This window comes from Cyclopterus lumpus, chromosome 4, assembly GCF_009769545.1.
Source record: "Cyclopterus lumpus isolate fCycLum1 chromosome 4, fCycLum1.pri, whole genome shotgun sequence".
Taxonomy (NCBI): domain Eukaryota; kingdom Metazoa; phylum Chordata; class Actinopteri; order Perciformes; family Cyclopteridae; genus Cyclopterus; species Cyclopterus lumpus.
In genome coordinates, this window is record NC_046969.1 from 23,637,055 (window position 1) to 23,656,085 (window position 19,031).

General features: G+C 42.2%; 2 protein-coding genes across 4 annotated transcripts; one reads left to right on the plus strand and one right to left on the minus strand.

Annotated features, from left to right (window-relative positions):
- Positions 1-285: 285 nt before the first annotated feature.
- Positions 286-10,197, plus strand: chaf1a (chromatin assembly factor 1, subunit A (p150)). Its single transcript, XM_034531297.1, has 16 exons — positions 286-563; positions 1,843-1,890; positions 2,183-2,865; positions 3,448-3,510; positions 3,670-3,899; positions 4,028-4,109; positions 4,209-4,277; positions 4,528-4,745; positions 5,700-5,868; positions 6,095-6,175; positions 6,469-6,579; positions 6,944-7,199; positions 7,987-8,146; positions 8,557-8,881; positions 9,052-9,136; positions 9,286-10,197. The coding sequence occupies exons 1-16, from the start codon at positions 500-502 to the stop codon at positions 9,396-9,398; spliced, it is 2,757 nt and encodes a 918-aa protein (XP_034387188.1). The 5' UTR covers positions 286-499; the 3' UTR covers positions 9,399-10,197.
- A 798-nt stretch (positions 10,198-10,995) lies between these two features.
- ubxn6 (UBX domain protein 6) lies at positions 10,996-18,045 on the minus strand. 3 transcript variants are annotated; one of them, XM_034529939.1, is made up of 11 exons: positions 17,807-18,045; positions 16,206-16,363; positions 15,476-15,534; positions 15,243-15,371; positions 15,002-15,099; positions 14,532-14,607; positions 14,351-14,435; positions 13,982-14,201; positions 13,421-13,551; positions 13,160-13,308; positions 10,996-12,599 (listed from the first exon to the last, which is right to left on the minus strand). In XM_034529939.1, exons 1-11 carry the CDS (start codon positions 17,890-17,892, stop codon positions 12,474-12,476), a joined length of 1,317 nt encoding a protein of 438 aa, XP_034385830.1. In that variant the 5' UTR covers positions 17,893-18,045; the 3' UTR covers positions 10,996-12,473. The 3 variants fall into 3 exon arrangements, with proteins under 3 accessions (XP_034385830.1, XP_034385832.1, XP_034385831.1); XM_034529941.1 differs by lacking the exon at positions 17,807-18,045 and adding an exon at positions 16,861-17,598; XM_034529940.1 differs by lacking the exon at positions 17,807-18,045 and adding an exon at positions 16,861-17,598 and having other exon boundaries at positions 16,206-16,441.
- Between the last annotated feature and the right edge of the window lie 986 nt (positions 18,046-19,031).

Genomic DNA, 19,031 nt, shown 5'->3' on the forward strand with positions numbered 1-19,031 from the left:
CAGGGCGTCCCGAACAAAGTGATTTAGCTCTACTGAGTAAAAATGAGCTCACATGATTAAGTTTTTTTTCTGAAGAAAACTTTAAAAGTATATAAAACCACATTTGAAAAACTCTAGTGCTGTTACAAAAAAAGAAATCTTCCAAAAAGTGCTTTTACTACACGTAACACCGACCGAACGCGCGACGCCGACGCGCAAAACAATCGCCTCTGCCGGTGCTCGGTAACGTGGCATTGACCAATCAGCGACGGGTATTGATGCAAGTGACCCACTCCCGCCAATTCTGATTTGGGGAGCGCGAGGCAGTCAGAGAGGGGCACGAGCGTATGCGGAAAGACAACGCGTTACGTTTTATGTGAAATAAATTAGAAATACATGTCGTTCACATAGCAACAGGCTCTTTGGTTCGCTGTAGGGTGGGAGGGGGGGGTCCATCTTCAGGTTATCCACGCACCTCTGTACCGGTTCACCGTTAGAATATCCCGGTTCCGTTGTTGGGATGTTGGCGGCGGAAAACCCACCTGTGGACGGACATCTGGCCGCATCGACTCCCCGTAGGAGAGGTAACGTAACGCGAAAGCTGTTTCTAGAAAGTTTACAGATTGTATCTATCAACTTGCCAACGTGTCTATTGCTATAAAAAAAAATTGAGGGTGACGGAGTTGCGACTGCACACAAGTTGGTGACAGCGTGAGGCAACAGACGTATGTTTAACTTCAATCAAGCCGTCGTTTCCCCCCCATTTTGTTACCCGTAACCCGTTCGCTAGCTCACGTCGGTGTCTTGAGTTTCGTACTTTTTTGTTGTTGTATGAAAATCTGCGCTAACTTTCCCCCAACATTGCAACTAGCTTGCTGCTCCCCTCCTATTGACACTGCTAATGTTACCACGACTCCAAACTGAGAACAATTCTGTTAGTTTTTACGTCAAAAGAGACACAGTGACGTCACGTTAAAGTAAGTTGGGCCTTTCTTTTTTCTTTTTAAACTAGAAGCGTTTTTACAGCCACCGTCGGTCGCGTGTTAAGCTGCTCTCTCTCTCTTTTTTGACGGTGCCCGAAGCAGTAGCTGTTTTTTTTGTTGGGTTAGCATACAAGCTAACGCTCGTCAAACATTCGCATACTCGAGTTGGTTCACGTTCAAAGCATATGACAGAAAAATAAATAAAGTGCTGCTCCGGTTGTCTTTGCTCGTCCGGGGACCACCGATGCTTCGCAGTGGCTCTAGTAGCGTCAACTTTTAAATGCAACATCATATCCCCCCCGAGGTTTCTTTTCGTATTGTGTTGTGGAGCATGCATCTTCTCTGCCCTGACAGCCGGGTGAAGTGCCTGCTCCGGGCCTACAGCTCGGACTAATACACCGGATTGGCGGGAGAGACTAAACCAAACACAACTATTGCATCCATTGTAACACCGGTGACGTTAGCACGCCGACGTTGCTAACTTTATATGTGACCTTTAATACGACACTTTAAAGAATAGTTATATGCCTAAAGAAAGGACTTTCGTATCAGTACAGGGTCATGGGAATTTGATGACCCGCTGCACTGGGATGTTGTTATTACAATAGTGAACTAATATAACCTTTCTGTAAGCTAGGTCTTAATGATAATATAGTGGCTAAATGTAATCTATTATCGTATAATCGTTAAATGTGAAAGCTATTCTCAGTGGTTGTCATTTTTTTAAGTCATTGCATTTTAGTCAGCTGCAAAACAACTTCTGCTGTTATTTGTTGCACTGCAACGTTGATGGATTTGCTCAATCTATAAGAGTATTATTGTGATGTGTAGTTTCGGTTTTTTAAGTATTGTTTATTTTTTTTTTCTTTTCTTTGTTCAGGGATGGATTGTAAATCGAGTAACAACGCCAACAAGAAACTTATCCAAGGTAAACACAACATTCATTTTTTGACACGATTTAAAGTATTTCCTATGAGAATATGACATCATATGGTTATACAGCAATGAGACCTACAATTTTGGAAAACCCATTTCATCTGTGTTGTCAATGACATTACCGTGTATGTAGCCTATCAATAAACACATTAATTAACTTTTACGCATATTTATTTAACAGACTGGATTTTGATTAACGGCTTTGCGTCACAACAGCCATTGTAGTGATAACAGCCATTGTAGTGATAACAGCTTCTTTCTCTTTTTTTTTATTCTCCCTGCAGCTCGTCTCCCATTCAAGCGCATGAACCCTGAACCTAAAGAGAACCAGCCGCCTAAACGTCCTTGTGCACATGCCTGCCCAAAAGCAGGAGTCCCCGACAGGGAGAATGAGATTGAGTCCTCTCCGCTTCCTGTACACAGTGGACGACCGTTGGTTAATGGTCGGGGGCCCCTCGACGGCTTCCTGAGCCGTAGGCGCACTGAACCCTCGGATGAGAACATGGTTATAGATCTGACCTCGGACAACACCATGTCTCCAGCAAAGCGCACTGTTTCACCCACCGTCGCTTCTCCCTGCCTCCAAGCAAAAGACAAGCATCAGGACAAAGACAAAACTGCATCCTCGGGGAAAACCGTCAGCGTGGATCACAATCCCAAAACACACACTTTAGACTGCACGGTAGACAGTGACAATGAGGAGGGGGAGGATGATGAGGAGGAGGAGGAAGAAGAAGAAGTGGAGGAGGAAGAAGAAGAAGAAGAAGGAGGTAATCAGACAGCATCTAATTCACAGCTTGACTCAACGCAGAATTCTGAAAGTGAGCCAGAGGAGCAGGATGAGTCGGGAAACGTTTCCAGTTTAGGAAACCAGTCCATGCTGTCGGTTTCATCAGTCAGCTCCACGTCCGAAGGTTCGCCAGAGAAGTCGAAGTCTGATGACCCCACGCCCACTAGTACACCTAAAGTATGTACATCTTCCATTGCATCTTATTTCAACATACTTTGGGGCTGTGCCGTATTGGCTTATACAGTGTCGCACAATATACATTTATCAGTATTCCTAAGAGTTCATTTGTTAATGCATCTGCATACATCACTAAAACAATGTGGTAAAAGTAGATCTCACGCATTAAGATGTCATGGTTTAGTGATCAGAGCAAATTTTATCAGCCTTTGCTTTCAACCATTAATATAATTTGTAACATGTTAACTTGAGGATTTCTTGTTTACTCGTAAAAACATAATTCATTGATCAATAATTATGCTCTTAAGACATTTGACTTTGTCTGTTTTAACAAAGTCAAATATTGGTTAGTTCAGACAATTACCTCTAAAAAAATAAATAATGTGTCAACCTTTTTGAGGAGGTAAACAAGAGCTTTCAGATGTATTGTAGATATTTGCACAATATTTGTGTAACACCCAGGTTAAAAGTTATATCTTAATACAATAGCTTAATATAAAACATTGACGAGGCTGGATGTCATTGTGTTAAAACACATTTCGCAATGATATCAGTTTTTTTAATTGTTCCCTTTCCTCCCAGCGGCCAAAGACCACCCCCAAGATACCATCTGATCAGAAAAACATCAAAAGACGCTCTTTGAAGGTAGAACTTTTGATTTATACACTGACAGTGCGGTTGTCTGGTTAGTTACATGGCTTCAAACGCAACCTGTTGTGTCCTGTTTCTCACCTACTTTAGTCATTCAAACTATTCTAATTTAATTTGAGTAGAAAAAACTGACTGGGCTTTTTGTAATTGTAGAATGAACAAGAGGAGAAACTCCGTCTGCGACAGGAGAAAGATCGTCAGAAGGAGGAGGCTAAAGCCGAAAAGATGAAACAGAAGGAAGAGGCTCGCAGGCTAAAAGACGAGCAAGAAAAGGAAAAACGAGAGAAAAAAGAAAAAGAGAAACGAGAGAAAAAGGAGAAGGAGGATAAGGAAAAGGCAGACAAGTTGAAAGTGAAAGAAGATCTGCGAAAATCAAAGCTAGAGTGAGTAGTGCAAGTTCCCTGTTACTCTTTAAGTTGAGACTCGTCCATCTGGCATGTTTTCAGTTCAGATTAAAAATGCAATAACACACACATTGATTTTTATATATTTTGCTTTGAACGTGTTTCAGGGCAAAGCTGGAAGAAAAACGGAAGAAAGAGGAGGAGAAGCAAATGAAGGAAGAGGAGAAACGGTTGAAAGAAGAGAAAGATGTATGTTTTAAATTTTTTTTGTATGTATGAGCGCCGACATTTTGTGTTTTTGTATTCGTAAATGAGCCGTTACTGAATAATCCGTGTGTCTAATTACAGCGCCTCAAAGCTGAGAAGGCAGAAATTACACGTTTTCTGCAGAAATCCAAGATCCAACAGGCTCCAAAGGTCAGTAGATATTAATTAATTAATTATGATTTTTTTTTGTTAATCAGCTGGCGGTAATCCAGTGATAACTGTGTTTTGTACATAACTGCAGGTCTCACTATGTTGTTTCCTAAAAGCAAGCTTTCCTATCTTTTTAAGATTGTTTGAGTTGCATTACATGAGCTGATCTCCTCTACACGCCTCTTAACTGAGATGGCCAATTTGATAACTGAATATTAATAATAAAAAAAAACAACGTTGCCTGTTTCAGACGCTTGCAGCCGCGTGTGGGAAGTTCGCTCCGTTTGAGATAAAAGAGCACATGGCTCTTGCGCCGCTGTGCCGGGTTCAGTGCGAGGACGCTGTTCTGGAGGAACTGGACCGGTGTTTGTTGAACCCGGCTGACAACCTGAACGGACTGAGAGACTGGATCGGGCCAAAGCCCCGTCGCTCGGGACCCACCAACCCCCGACAGAGAGACTCGCTCTGGTAAGCCGGGACGATTGTGAATAACCGTAATTTTGTGCGCTCTGTTTTCCCCGTTTGTAGCCTCGTGGACAGTGATTCTACATTTAGTTACATGTTGTGTTTGTCCTGCAGTCTACTGACACAAAATGAGTATGAATTTAACTAAATTACTATCGCGATTTTATCAGTTGACGGATGGGAAGGAATTTATCGTTGCAGTGATCCACTCAATCTCAGTGTCCCCTTTCCTCAAATGTTACCCGTATGCATAACTACGGGTTATTTTTGGCTTTTTTAATTTTGCGATGATGAAGCTATAGCTGGCTAGCTACCTCGCTAAAATAAGCAAACGCATGTGATTACGAATCAGTGACTTGCTGGTTGAAAGAGACGGGATCATATTAGTAATATTGAAAAGGTGAAAGAAAAAAAAGATTGTCCCATTGTTAATAAACTTTCCAGCATTATATTTCGCACAAGCTTATGTTTATTCATTATTTGTGTGCTGGTTTTATAGTTTTTTTTTAGTAACATTAGTGAGGTGGCTGTTATATTTATTAACAGATTATTTTTATATATATATCTATCCAAAAGGCTTCACTTGCCCAATCAGTTAAACATCGGAGCTTCTCCATTGTTTTTTTTAATCATCAAAGAGCAGTTCTTTCTTATTTATCAAGCTTCGTTTTATCCTTAAATAAAATGTATTCGGTTCGTGCAGGACATGTATGAAAAACAACAACAACAACAACTGTGTCCAAACTAATTTGTTGCCTACGTATATTTGACCAAACATTTTTATTTACATTTTATTAAAAACTGTTTTATTGCTATGTGATTCCCCTGTTATAGTCACTTTTGTGTATTCACACATTTGCTTTTAGCATTCTCAACCAGAACAAAGTGCCGTTTTTTTCATTAGGTATTAAATGTTTTTTTGATGGTTTTAAACATTCGTTCTCTTGTGTTTCTCAGCGAGTGTACAACCACAGAGGGGCCTAAACCAGACGGCGTGCCGGATCGCACGCAATGTGGACCCATGAAGCTGCTGCAGTTCCACGCAAACTACCGTCCAGCGTACTGGGGCACCTGGAGCAAGAAGAGTTCACACATCTCGCCTCGCTGCCCCCTCAAACGAGACAAGGTGAGACTATTTCTGTTTGGTGTACTCGTTAGCCCACGATAAGGAGATCACAACTGTACTTCTTCTTCTTTTTTTTAAATTATTTGTAGCTGAAATGGATAATATTAACTTGGTTTTAAATGCAACTGAAGCAGAAGTCCCAGACTACATAGCGGTGCTTTTCGACCACTTACCATTTAATCTTTTATTCAATATATGACTATTTCTCTGTGTTCTGCCGCCACAGGATTTGTTCGACTACGAGGTGGACAGCGACGAGGAATGGGAGGAGGAGGAACCAGGAGAATCCCTGTCGCATAGCGAAGGGGTGAGTTTCATTGTACTGTGAAAAGGGGTGCACGTTACTTTTATTTGGAAGAAAAAAAAATTCTCCATTGTAATATCTTATCTACATCATTGTCCGGTGTTGTAGTTTAAACGCATGCAAAAGTACTTATATGTACCCTGACATCTACAAATAGTTTGTAAATAGCACTTGGACAACAACAAAACAAAGGAAATTACATACAAGGCTTTAAATAATAAGCTTTGAATGGGACCGTGAAGCACTTTTTACTCTTTTAGTATAGCTGACTTTGAACCGTGTGATACATTTTCAAGGAAGACGAGGAGGAAGCGGGCGAAGGTGACGGTGAAGACGACGACGACGACGACGGCTTCTTTGTGCCTCATGGCTACCTTTCAGACGACGAGGGGGCTCCAGAGGAAGAGGTATGAAGGAATCCATCTTTATTTGTCTCTCCTGAAGGCCTTTACACGACAAGGGCGTTCTCTTTTTCACGTGATATTAATTTGTTTGTTTGGACATGTTTAAAACGTACATTATAGTTTTCAACAGTTCGAACCTCGCAGATCAGATCTACTCTTACCTTTCACAATAAAAGCCTCGGACTGCGTAACCGTTTACCAGAAGGAACACAAATTCACTAAAAGGAAAAACTAAAAAAAGTAGCCGAAGCTATTTAGTTGGTCCTCAAATCTATTCAACCCGTTAATTGAAATTGTATAGCTTTGATTCGCGTGTTTTATTGGTCACGCCCACCCGGTATTTAAACACGCATGCGGACCTCCCCAGGTGGGCGGTGACCTGGAGAAGCAGAAGCTACGTCAGAAAGTGAAAGCAAAGGAGTGGGATGAGCTGATGTCCACCAAGAAGAGGATGAAGGTGCTGGACCCGGTGGTGAGGGGCTGCGTCTGGGAGGGAGAAGGACCGGCCGGCGGTCTGCAGCTCTTCCGACCTTACGCGTTGTGTCTGGTCGTTCCTTTGCCCAAAGCCGACACCAGCCCCAGCCCAGAGGAGTTTTCACGGAAGCGTCAGAAGGAAGCACAATGTAAGTGTGTGTGTGTGTGTGTGTGTTGTGTGTGTGTGTGTGTGTGTGTGTGTGTGTGTGTGTGTGTGTTTGTGTGTGTGTGTGTGTGTGTGTGTGTGTGGTGTGTGTGTGTGTGTGTGTGTGTGTGTGTGTGTGGTGTGTGTGTGTGTGTGTGTGTGTGTGTGTGTTGTGTGTGTGTGTGTGTGTGTGTGTGTGTGTGTGTGTGTGTGTGTGTGTGTGTGTGGTGTGTGTGTGTGTGTGTGTGTGTGACGTGATTCACTTGATGGTCAATTGCTTCTAGTTTTTGTGAATTGTTTTTCATTGGAGGTAAAACTTTACAGCGCCAGATGCAACTTTTTACCTTTTCAATTTATATTTAAAGTTTATGACGAGACTTTTTATTTTTTTTAATCCAATTCAGTGTCTTGAGTGCATTTGTCCTGATATGGATTATCTCTACCTTTTTTTTAATCATTTCATCAGAAGTTCTATACTTATACTACAAAACATTTTAAAGACACACACACACAATGTATTAACCCTAATATTTTGGCATATAAATGGTGGTGCTACACACCGGAGTACGATGGTGCCGGTTCAATAGTTACAACCCACCCTTGAATATCACAATTCCTTTAACCAGCATTATGCTTACAGTTGTTAATACGCAATTGTAAATTGTTTTGTTTTTTTAAAAGCACACCCGACCACCTGATCAAATGTTTCTATCGAGGACTCAAAATGTGTTTCTGTGGAGCTAATGATGGATTCTAACCCGCTCTCTCTTTGACCCTCGTTTCTCCCACAGTGCTCGGGCAGCTGCTGCCTCTGCTGCACGGCAATCGCAACAGCAGCAAAGTGATCATCACCGAGTTTCAGGAGTTCTGTCGTCAGCAGACCTCCACTTCCTCTTCTTCGCCTCCCGACCTGTCCAGTCCTCAGAGCCCGGCGGAGAACGTCCCCACCAGGTGAGACGACAATTTCTGCGCGGACATGTGATCTCAAAATAAAAACTCTACGATGCAATTGTCGTATCCCAAATATAAAAACATAACGCAGTATTATAAATATCTTGACGATTTACTTTAATCATCTACAAAAGTGTAATTTATTGTCATTCTCCACATTCAGTAAAGTAAGATTTAATAGTTTTACTTACAAATACGTTCGGCCTTATACAGGGTGCTTACATTTTGAGGGGCGAAAGTAAAGTATATATACACATCAAGAAGCATTTGCTTTGAGTGTCCTTGAAGATAAAAATATAATGTCCTTATGAAGCCTGAAATAATCGTCATTAGGTTTTTTTTATATATATATATATATATATATATACGTCGATTTTTAAAATAACTCTTCTCTCTCCCTCTGTCATCAGAATACAGGTGAAGCGTCTCATCAAGAGCAACGCCGTCTACGAGAAGCGCTCCACCCACCGACGCTGCTGCTGGTACGTGCACACGGAGGTCCTGTCCCACTGCGGGCAGGAGGCGCTCCCCGTCCCCTGCCACTGGACCTACCTCACCACCGGCGCTCGAGAAGAGTCCCGCGAAGAACCCCAGGCAGCCACGGGCTCCCAGGGGAACTCCCCCACGACGCCGCAGACCTCCTCCTCCACCGCGTCGTCGTCCTCCAACAAGAGGAAGAGCACGGGCAGCATGTCCATCACCAAGTTCATGAAGAAATGCACCGACCGGGAGCAGGTAGAGAGAGAGACACGCACGCATGCATTAATTACCATGCAGCAAAAGCTATATTTTAGTTGTTGTGCTCTTAATTTAATCACACTTGTTTTTTGTGGTATCTTTCGGCTCATTTTTTTAGCCTTTTACTGTCTCGAACTGTCTTAACTCCCCCCTCCATTCTTTTCCAGACAGAAGCGATGGAGGCAGACGGGTTTCAAGCCGACAACGAGGAAGACGACGAGGAAGACTGCGTCATCGTGGCCACACAGAGCGGTGAGTTTACTCTCCGTTAGCTAGAGAGGCTAAAATACTTTACAAAAGTAGCACGCAGAGTTTGGTTTGCTTTACGCCGTCTCTTCAGTTTTTATTTAAAGGTGATGTAACTTTGATTTTTAACTCTTTAATTAAATGTCACTCTCTAGCCTCAACCAGAAAGACCTCCTCCAGCGAGGGAGACTGTCTGATGGAAGTCACCCCCTCCGACACGGCGGCCCTCCCCGTGGCCAGCGCCGCTCCAACGCTCGCCACCGCCTGAGGCTCCTCTGATCGAGCTCGTGCCCCCCCCCCGCCCCCCTCAAAAATGTCTACTTCCTGGTTCTGAACTCTTACTGTGTCCAAGACAGAATCATGTCTTCAAGCGAAGGGGGAAGCAGCACTCTTGATACAGGCAACTCGCAGCAGGTGACTTCTGCTCCGCATCAAGCTCCTTCTCACCTTTTTTTTTTTTTCTGTTTTTTAATGATCCTGGAGTCATCTTTGCCTGCAAGAAGTAGTCGTGCCTACAATCAGGACTGTCTGGCTTGATTATTACAGGGCGGTTTCGTCCGATGATCGTTAACGTATGCGTCTTGATTTTTATTTATTTTTTTTTCGTTGACCTGTCGTGGACCTCTTCAAAGTCTCTCTGGCGCTGCTGAGGCAGGTCGGGCTGAGCAGAGGGAGGAAGAGCGGAACGGAAACGCCCAAATGTTCACGAGGAGAAGCGTTCGCGGCGTCTAGAACAGCATTATTCACGGTTCTTGAAATGCTTGAATCCGTGACGTTATTGGATCTCTTCTAGTCTGTATGTGTGTGTATGTAAATATATATAGTTTACCAGAATAAGAGTCGGGGGATTGGGGGGGCGTGGAGTCCATCTTTTCAATTTTCAATGGGCGCATTTATTCTGCAATTTCTAACTTCTGACAACCCGCTGGAGTAGTTGCTAGATCTGTACTTGTACAGTTAGGTCCAGTGTCACATTGTTTTATAAATATGTATTTTTTTCAAGAATACTTGAACAGGATAAATTCATTAAACATGAATAAAAGTACTGCACTTTTATATTCCATTCATTCCTTCGCCGTTTCTTTTTGGTCGCTAATGTTGAACGTGATCCGATTACCTTAGAGAAAAGAAGAAAGGATATATTAAATATTAACATACGGTGACACATGGAGCCCTGAAAGTACTTTTATTGTTTTGTATTTTAAAAGTGTATCTTGTGTATCACACTTTTAAAATGTTTTTTAAAGTATGTGACAAAGATGACGACTGGTCCACATAATTTGGTATAAAACCAAGTGTGTGTGTGTCTACAAAAGGTCAACGCAGACTTGCAGAAGTGTGTCAAACTAAACATCTAAAGATCTGTGGCTTTGTGGAAGTGTAGGGGTGTATGAGGAACTCAGCCACAGTGATTTACCTGCTGCAGGTTTGGAGAAAGAACTATTTTAGCCACTTGAGAAAAGACCTCCCTTTCTACGTCCTTATCTTTGCTCTCTTCAAAGCCACCAGACTCCTTTTTGATTGGTTCATTTGTTTGTGTTGTGTGACTTTCGTGAATCCTGACTAACCCTTTAAAAGCCCAAAGTCACAACAACAAACTAAATGGTACATTTAATCTGCGAGGTATCGAATTTAGATTTGACGAGAGCAAAGATATCGGCACCAGTTCCCACGTCCAGAAAAAGGAGCCTGCAAGAATATAGAGACGCAATAACTTAAACTGGTCTTTAAAGTATTTATTTAATTACTTGCATACATAATAATTCCTCAGTTCAAGGAGCTTTTTGGGGTTCTCGTATGAACAGTACGTCACGTGTTCGTAGGCGTGAAGCAGCTCAGGAACGGATTGAAATTAAACACCGACATCCTTCGTAATTCTGTTTATTAAACAAAAAGGTTTATGTGCAATACAAGCGATCTGGGTTACAGGCAGGTTATTAAAAAGCAACGGAATAAACATCGAGACGGCTTGCTAATTCTTTTTAATAAAAGGGGTACAATGCTGATAATAAAAAAAAAAACATTTACACCCTTCCATTGAATACCTGTGCGGGCAGAGACGTCGCTTTAATCAATAATTACAGCATTGGTGACAATTCTACTGTAAATAAAACTAACGAAAACCTTTTTGATCCATTTCCGATGGACAGGTGAGCGATGAGAGGTAGGCCGTTGTCGTCTGAACCAACCAAACGGGAGAACTATGTTATATTGGCTTTTACACATTTACCTGCTTTAGATTCACGTCGAGCAAAATAAATACATTGATCTTCGACGACGCGTTTCAAGAGGAAAAAGTTGGATCTTTGGGAGGGGAATGAAAAACATTTTGCACGTTCACGTTTGAACTGTAGACCGTTTCTATCTCAAGGAAATGCGTTTGATACAAATACAAGACTCGAGACACATTTTTTAACAAACAGCATTGAACAACACAAATATAATTCATGCACGCCAAAGCGAGTTGTTTACACGAAGCTTCTGCAACGACAACGTTGTCCACTCGAGTCGTGTGGATAAAGTTCTATGATCACTTTTTACATTTGGGACACTTTAGTGTTTTTTTTATAGTTTTTAAATAACCTTAAAGTGCTTGGAAACTGCTGAACACGAGCGCACACTTTTTGGTCGTAGGATGCCCGTCACGCGGCAAACACTTTATGCTAACGTAACACATCGGGGAAGGAACCCCAAAAAGGTTATGCTTCGTTAAGTCAGCAAGAAGACAGAAAAAATAAATAAATACCGGGCCCGATGTTCACGAAACTCGTCGGAAGGGGCGCTTATTGAAAACGACCTTGGTGGAGGCCTGTAAATTATGTCTTGTGTGTGTGTGGGACATCGATTAGAAGTCAACCCGGAAGAAGGAAAAGCTTGTGCTCATACGCAATAAAAAAATAAACGACCAAAGAAGGAGGAGGACGAGGTCACCGCAGAGCAGCGGACAAACGAGGAACACTTTAAACTTGACAACGAATAGCATTTTTTTTTTTTTTAAGTCAAAAGCCAGAGCGCAGACACCAAAATACGAGTCCACGACGGGATGCCGCCACATTTACTCTCCACCGCCCTCCTTTCTACACGACCGCGCCGGCGATCCGACCGTTGTGTAAGCAGGACGGAGTGTTTACTACAAACACACACAGGGGGGCGCCAGCGTCACAGTTAAGAACACAGTTAGTCTCTCAACATGGCGGGTGGTTCAGAGCCTTTCTTTCTCCCTCCAGCTGTTGGGAGCGCCCCTGTCGCCACCCACTGCGACTGACTTGGGTTAGTATCTGTACAAAATAAACATATCACTAGTCATTCGTGAGGGTGGGGGCAGAGGTGGGGGAGGTGTGGCTCAGCTCAGGGTCCGAATGGTCTCCAGCAGCTCTGGTTTGAGGAGGGCGGGGTTCGTCGCGCCCGCGGCCGCAACGTCCGCCTGCACCGCCGCGTCCCAGGCGAACGTGAGCAGAGCGGCGGGGACCTGAAAGGAGCCAGGGAACAATACCAGGTCGTGTTAAAAGATGAATAAACCATTCAGTTACTGATGTATTAGGCTGGTTGTTTTGTTTTTCATGATTATAGCATTTAAAATAATGAGAAATGTCTTATCAGGAGTTACTGGAGCTAAAAGTTATGCAATATACACATGATCTGGGAATGAGAAAACAAATGTGTGGTGTTTTTATATATATATATAACATTTTGATTTTGAATAACAAAAGTCATCAAAATGTTATATATATTAATAATAATACATTGCATTTGTATAGCGCTTTAAAAAAAAAAAAAAGGTACTCAAGGCACAATACATGGTAAAAACTGAAACGATAAAACCAATACAATAATATATATATATATATATGTATAAAAAACTGCACAATAATGTGGCTCGTGGAATCATTTCCTTATTGGTTTCAGCCTTTCACTGAATAACAGAATATCCTCTTCTTCTTCTCTCCCCCCCCCCCCCCCCCCCTCCACACACACACACACACACAGTCTTACGATTGAATAATATATGAATATGCGATTTCCACTCACCAAGTTACACTCGGCGAGGGCGACTTCCTCGGTCTCTTTCAGCTTCTGGCTTCCGGGAGCGATGAGTTCAAAGGGCTGCCAGCCGTCCACCAAGGACTCCCGGACGAACGCGAACAGCACGGGCAGCCGGTCCCACGCGTAGAAGGTCCCTGGGGGGGGGGTGGGGGGAGGGTGACACATCATCTCCACTGACTCCACTTCCATCAGGGCTCTCAACTAAAAAAAAAAACTTTCCTCGGATTTTCTCCATTTTTTTTTTACCTTGGAGCAGACTCCCATCGGGCAGTCGGATCCTCAGCAGAGTGTAGTTGTACTTCCTCCTCTCCCTCTGCTCCTCCTTCTCCCGCATGACCTTAGTGCGCAGCATGGCGTTCTTGTCCACCAACTCGCTCCTGGTGGGGGGGGGGGGGGGGGAGCACAAAGTTCGCCGAGTTCAGGTTTCAGGACGAACGCCACCAGACGTGGGGAGGTGGCGCGTGTCTACAAAATCGACCCCCGTCTGACGTGCACACATTCATGCGGTTGTTTTCGAGAACAGCCCCCGGCGGTGATGCTTGTGCAAGATTTTAAAACCGCCGTTGCGTAAATCGCACGTCGACAAAGAGCATCGCTCAAATATGAAGCTGCAGATATTTGGAATCAGATGTTAAACCTCGCTCTATAGTAAATGTAGTCTGTTTAATTAGACGTGTGACGTAACACAACAAAAAGGTGTTGCGATACGCAGTCTAGACATCGGAGTTACACAGATCAAGGTAGATATTGTTTTAACGGTTTACATGTGGCCTTGTGGTTTGCTCTGTTGACTCATGGAGTCTGTACCTCTGCTGCTGCTCCTTCTTGAGCTCCTCCGCGGTCAGGTTGTAGAACTCAACGGGCAGCTCGAAGCGCTGGGCGTTGGGAGAGGACCTGAACGCCTGAGGCTGCCGGTCCAGCTGAGCTCGGACCGGCTCTCCTCGGTGCAGACGATCCCTGCTCTCCTTCATCAGCTCCAGGCCGTCGGGACTGTGCTCCAGCAGGACCAGGAACTCCTCGTCCTCCTCTGATCTCCAGCGAAGGCAAACACAAAAATCAGAATATGGAGGAGAAAAAAAACTCGCGGAATGTTATTGTAAAAATGTAGTTTGCCAGGTTCATTTATTTAAAAGGATGTGTCGTCTGTTGACGAGTTACTTGTTAGGATGACTTTACCTTGACCCTCGACAGGAAGCATGATGCTCGTGAAGCTCAGCGCCTCCAGGAACTCTCTACTGCCCTCCACACAACGGACTTTCTCCTAAAAATACATAAAACACATGGGAATGATATAAAAAGAAATGCCAAAAAGAAATTATAATAATCGGGATGAGGTACACAGTACTACGACACTCACCTGGTACACCTTGTTGCTCAGTTTAATCTTCCTGTATTTCTCCTCTGTGGGATTCTTACATATATTCTCAATATACCTATTGACAAAACGATGAAGTAGAAACAAAATAACGTTAGTGTTTAAAAACTCGGTGACAACAGTAGAGTCAAAAAGCTGAACTTGAAGCTACGACGAGGAACTTTGACTTTCTGTTCATTCTGGCGCCCCCTGTGGACAACAGTGGTAGTGTTTTCCCAGCACCAGAGCCCCTTTAGAAAACCTCTCATTTTACTACAACAGGGGTCTGAGAGTCCTCAGGTTCTCCTGCGTCTCCCTTCCCTCCAGCAGGGCCTGGACCTCCTGAAGGTCTCATTTACTTATGAAGGTCATATCCAGGTATCGGTATTAAACTGAGACCGTTTTCAACCAGCTGAAGAGTTCCTCCCAGTAACTTTAAAGTCGGCGTGACCAACCATTAAGCATTCTCTTACTTGCTTATGATTTCCACGGCAGCCTTCACCTTCTCTCGGTCTTTGTTGAACGTGTGGACCATCATCACGGAGGCCTCCACCGCGTCCTCCTCAAACCGCTGACAGTAGAAACACGAGCACATCTTTTGACCAACAAGACTCGGTGGAACAACATTCACATGAAATTATCATGCTGCAAACACGTTCTAAATTTAGCTAAAACAACAACAACAACAACAAGTGTCAATATCTTCGGACGTACCATCAAGATGGCCTCTTTAATGTGAACTTCCCTCTCACTCTTAGTTAAAGTTGCTCCCGTTAGCGGACAGGTGAAATACACACCTGACACTGACAAACAGGCGGGATCCTTCACCGGCACTTTGGATCCCTGGAAGAAAGAATTAAAGAGTAAATATTGATCACCGTGAGCCAAGTGTTGTGTTAATGAAGTCATTTGAGATTCAAAAGGAAACAGATCCCGGGTCATCGTACCTCGGCTGTTTCTTCCTTTTCTTTGTCCGCCAGTGCCGCCGCCTCAAGTTCTCTTTTAACTACAAGCCGAAACAGAAGAATCATGCACAACTAAAATGGTTTAATCTTCAATCGAACACTTGTTCATCGAAGTGTTACGTCTGAACCCATCCAAAGACCATCCGAATATTAAATATTATTAGCTCCGGAAACGCTTTCCCATGGATTTCATGTTTTGGGCATCTTAAATACCCCCAAAAAACACAGAAGTTAACAGAATGTGTTTAAGAAAATAATACAAATCAAAAGACAGTAAGCCAAGTTGTCCCAAATACAAATAATTTGATATATATTTTCCACAAAGCAGAAGGTATTAAAGAATGCAAGTTGTTTGGTGATTAAGTGGTTTTCAGAGGAGGAAATAGACGGTGTGTCTGTACAATACACAAACACAGATACATAATCAGTAAAATGGTATCAGTGTTAATACTAATAGATTGACATTAATATTACTTTATAATATCTGACACAGACTGATGGCATTAGTCATTTCATAAAGTGGGTTTAATTTGGACTCTACAGCCCCAAACCTCTTATAATAACTGCATATTACAACACAAAGCAAAGCAACAATCTTAGTGATGTGGGGGGGAATTAAACTGATGTTAACCCTCTACAGCCTGGACATAGTTTATTCTATGAGTCAGAATGAAGTGTTATCCATTGTTGGATTGGGGCCGTATGGTCTCACCCTGGTTCCTGATGGCGTCCTGAGAGGTCTGGACCTTCGGCCGGGGGTGCTGCTCTATCCGGGCCAGGGCCGCGGCTCCGGCCATCTGGGACCCTTTGGTGGGGGCATGGCGGTTGTGTTTGGTACCGGAGCTGCTCTGCACCACCTCGGGCTTGGCACTGCAGCGCCGTGAGGACACGAAAAGGGGAAGAAGGGTGCGTGTTCAAATCCCCGTTCCCAAACGCACACAAATGTTGCTTTGAAACACAAGAAGTGTAATTTTACTGGCGAAGTTTTGGAGCGTTTTCTGAACTCAAGTTGAACGCCTTGAGGAAATGGTTTGATATTAACAAGGTATCATTAAATCTGAGCAAATCAATAATCAAGTGAAAATTATGATACGCAAGTTGAAGTACAGAGAGCACAACTGATTATAAAATATTTAGTAAACTACACATAAATCATTTAATAATAAAAGTGTCTAAAACAGATAGTTACTTTAGTATAATGTTTTTCTCTACAGCTGCATTTATAGATACAAGTAAAGCAATATTAAATATACAAATAGTGCACAATATAATAGAATAATATTAAATGAACTAACTAAACAATAGTGCAAAGATCTAACCAAACAAAGAACAGTATAAAACGTAAGATAACTTGAATCAGAACTCACAATATATACTGTACTGTTCTCTCACACGTCACCTACTGTGTGCAGGTACGGGGAACTTACACGCTTTCAAGTAAATGTATATTCTGTGGTTGTTTGAAATTATAAAGAGCCGGTAAAAAAAAAAAGATAATAAATGGACAAATGAAGAAAAGATGTATTAGAAAGATGTAAAACCTGTGGAATGGTTGTGACAAGGAATGTAAGACTGAAAAAAGGTGTTAATCACACAAAAACTGTGGTATGCTTATTATTGTTGTATTAAAAAGTTTGTTTTTTATGCATGCTATTTTATTTTATTGTATTGTATATATGTAAACATGTGTGCTGCTGCTTCACGAAATCTCCCCCTGGGGATGAATAAAGTAATATATTATCTTATAGGCTTGGAACTAGTAGTGACGGAGTTGCCTCTAATATTATGATAATTATATATATATATTTTTTTTAAAGGGTGTGTACAATAAACTTATAATAAACAGCTTTTTTGGTCTATTAAAAAAAAAATATCCCCTTCATTTAATTGTGTATTTCTAAGTGCTTTTGGGGGAAATATTAAAATAAGTACCGAAATAAATTACAATGTTTATGACCAGCTAACACGACTAATGCGGTTTAGCCGGCTCGGCTACTTCACCGCAGTGACCCAGCGGGTCTATTTCTAGTCCGATATTATGAGCACTGAACTAAGAGCATCGGCTAATTAAGATTGTTTGGGGATTAACTGCTAGCCACCCTGAAATTAAGACAGGCGCCTCCCGCTGTGCGGAAGTTATATAATCCAGTGGCGAACACGGTTTAAACGTTATTATAAAAATAAAGAAACCCCACTATTGAATAATAGCGACACAATAAATCACACGATGACCAGCAGCTAGCTAGAGTTCAGCCGTTGGACGGCTAACTGCTAGCTAATTAAAAAAAAGGAAAGTTAAAACTTGTTATTTGCCTGCTGGCTTCTTCCGTTAGTTTCTTCCCAGGTCCCGCGGATTTAAACTTAATGTCTTTCTTAATGTCGTCGAAAAACTTCTTCATTTCCGTCAGCTGTCACGGGATAAATAAATAATAATCCGATCGCGGAAACACGAATAGATGAAGAGTTGACTAGCTAGCTGACGTTGGATTTTTTTTTTTAGCTGGGACCAAAACAAAAAAGTGTGTCAGCTGACTACTTCCGCCTCATAAAACGTCTTCTTTTGTGGTTTTCTTCTTTTAAATTAAACGGCGGTTGGTGCTTTAGCGCCACCTTCTGCTCCGGAGGGCAAATCCGTAGATCACATCCATGAATTTTTTTTTATTTTTTTATCGTTTTAAATTGCTTTCGATATTTATATAAATTGTTTTTTGGTGTGTTTCTTGTGAACTGTGTCTGCTCGTGCACTACTTTGTTGCTCTGTAAGAATAACAAAGAGCATTAATAGAAAAAGTCCCTGGGGCGTACACTGCCCTCCGGTGGTCACAGCGAGGCTCTGCAACATACATTTAAATCCAACGCAGACCTTTATAACGTATTACCTTAAAACTACACAGTTCTTGCGTATTAAATGAAAGTTGTGTATGGTCAGATTATGCAGCTGCGATACAAAAGCGTAAAAAAACAATGTTTGTCATGATATTTTTTATTGAGGTTTATATGGCCTAAATCAATAGCAGCTAGGAATACATGTCCACTGTTGGAAATTAGATTGCAGAAAAAAAATATAACGACATTATAGATTATTTATTGTGGGGGGGGGAAGCAAAATAAACCATTCATCATGGGTAAATTACACCTTGGGAGGAAATATGGAATAATATATAATATTTAAAAAATGTAAAAGTCAAAAGGGGTGCGTTTGTTTCCTTAGCTAAACTACAGCTAGGACATACAGGACACATTTATACACTATTAAAAACATATTTGTTTGGTTCTGGTGGACAAGCGGTGATGAGTTAAAGTTCAGTGGGAAACGCAAGTAGCCCGTTTAATTGATATGTGAAGGGAGCAGAAGACCAAAGGGCCTGTTACAGTTGAAAATAGCTTTATTTTAAATATTTAAATGGCACAGATTAAATACCCAGGTGATCATCTATTAATACATCCCTCACTGTTGAAAAAACAACAACAAAAAAACAGGAATAAACAGGAAAAAAAAATGCACGAAGAAGCACTCGGATTTCCGAGGAGCGCCTGA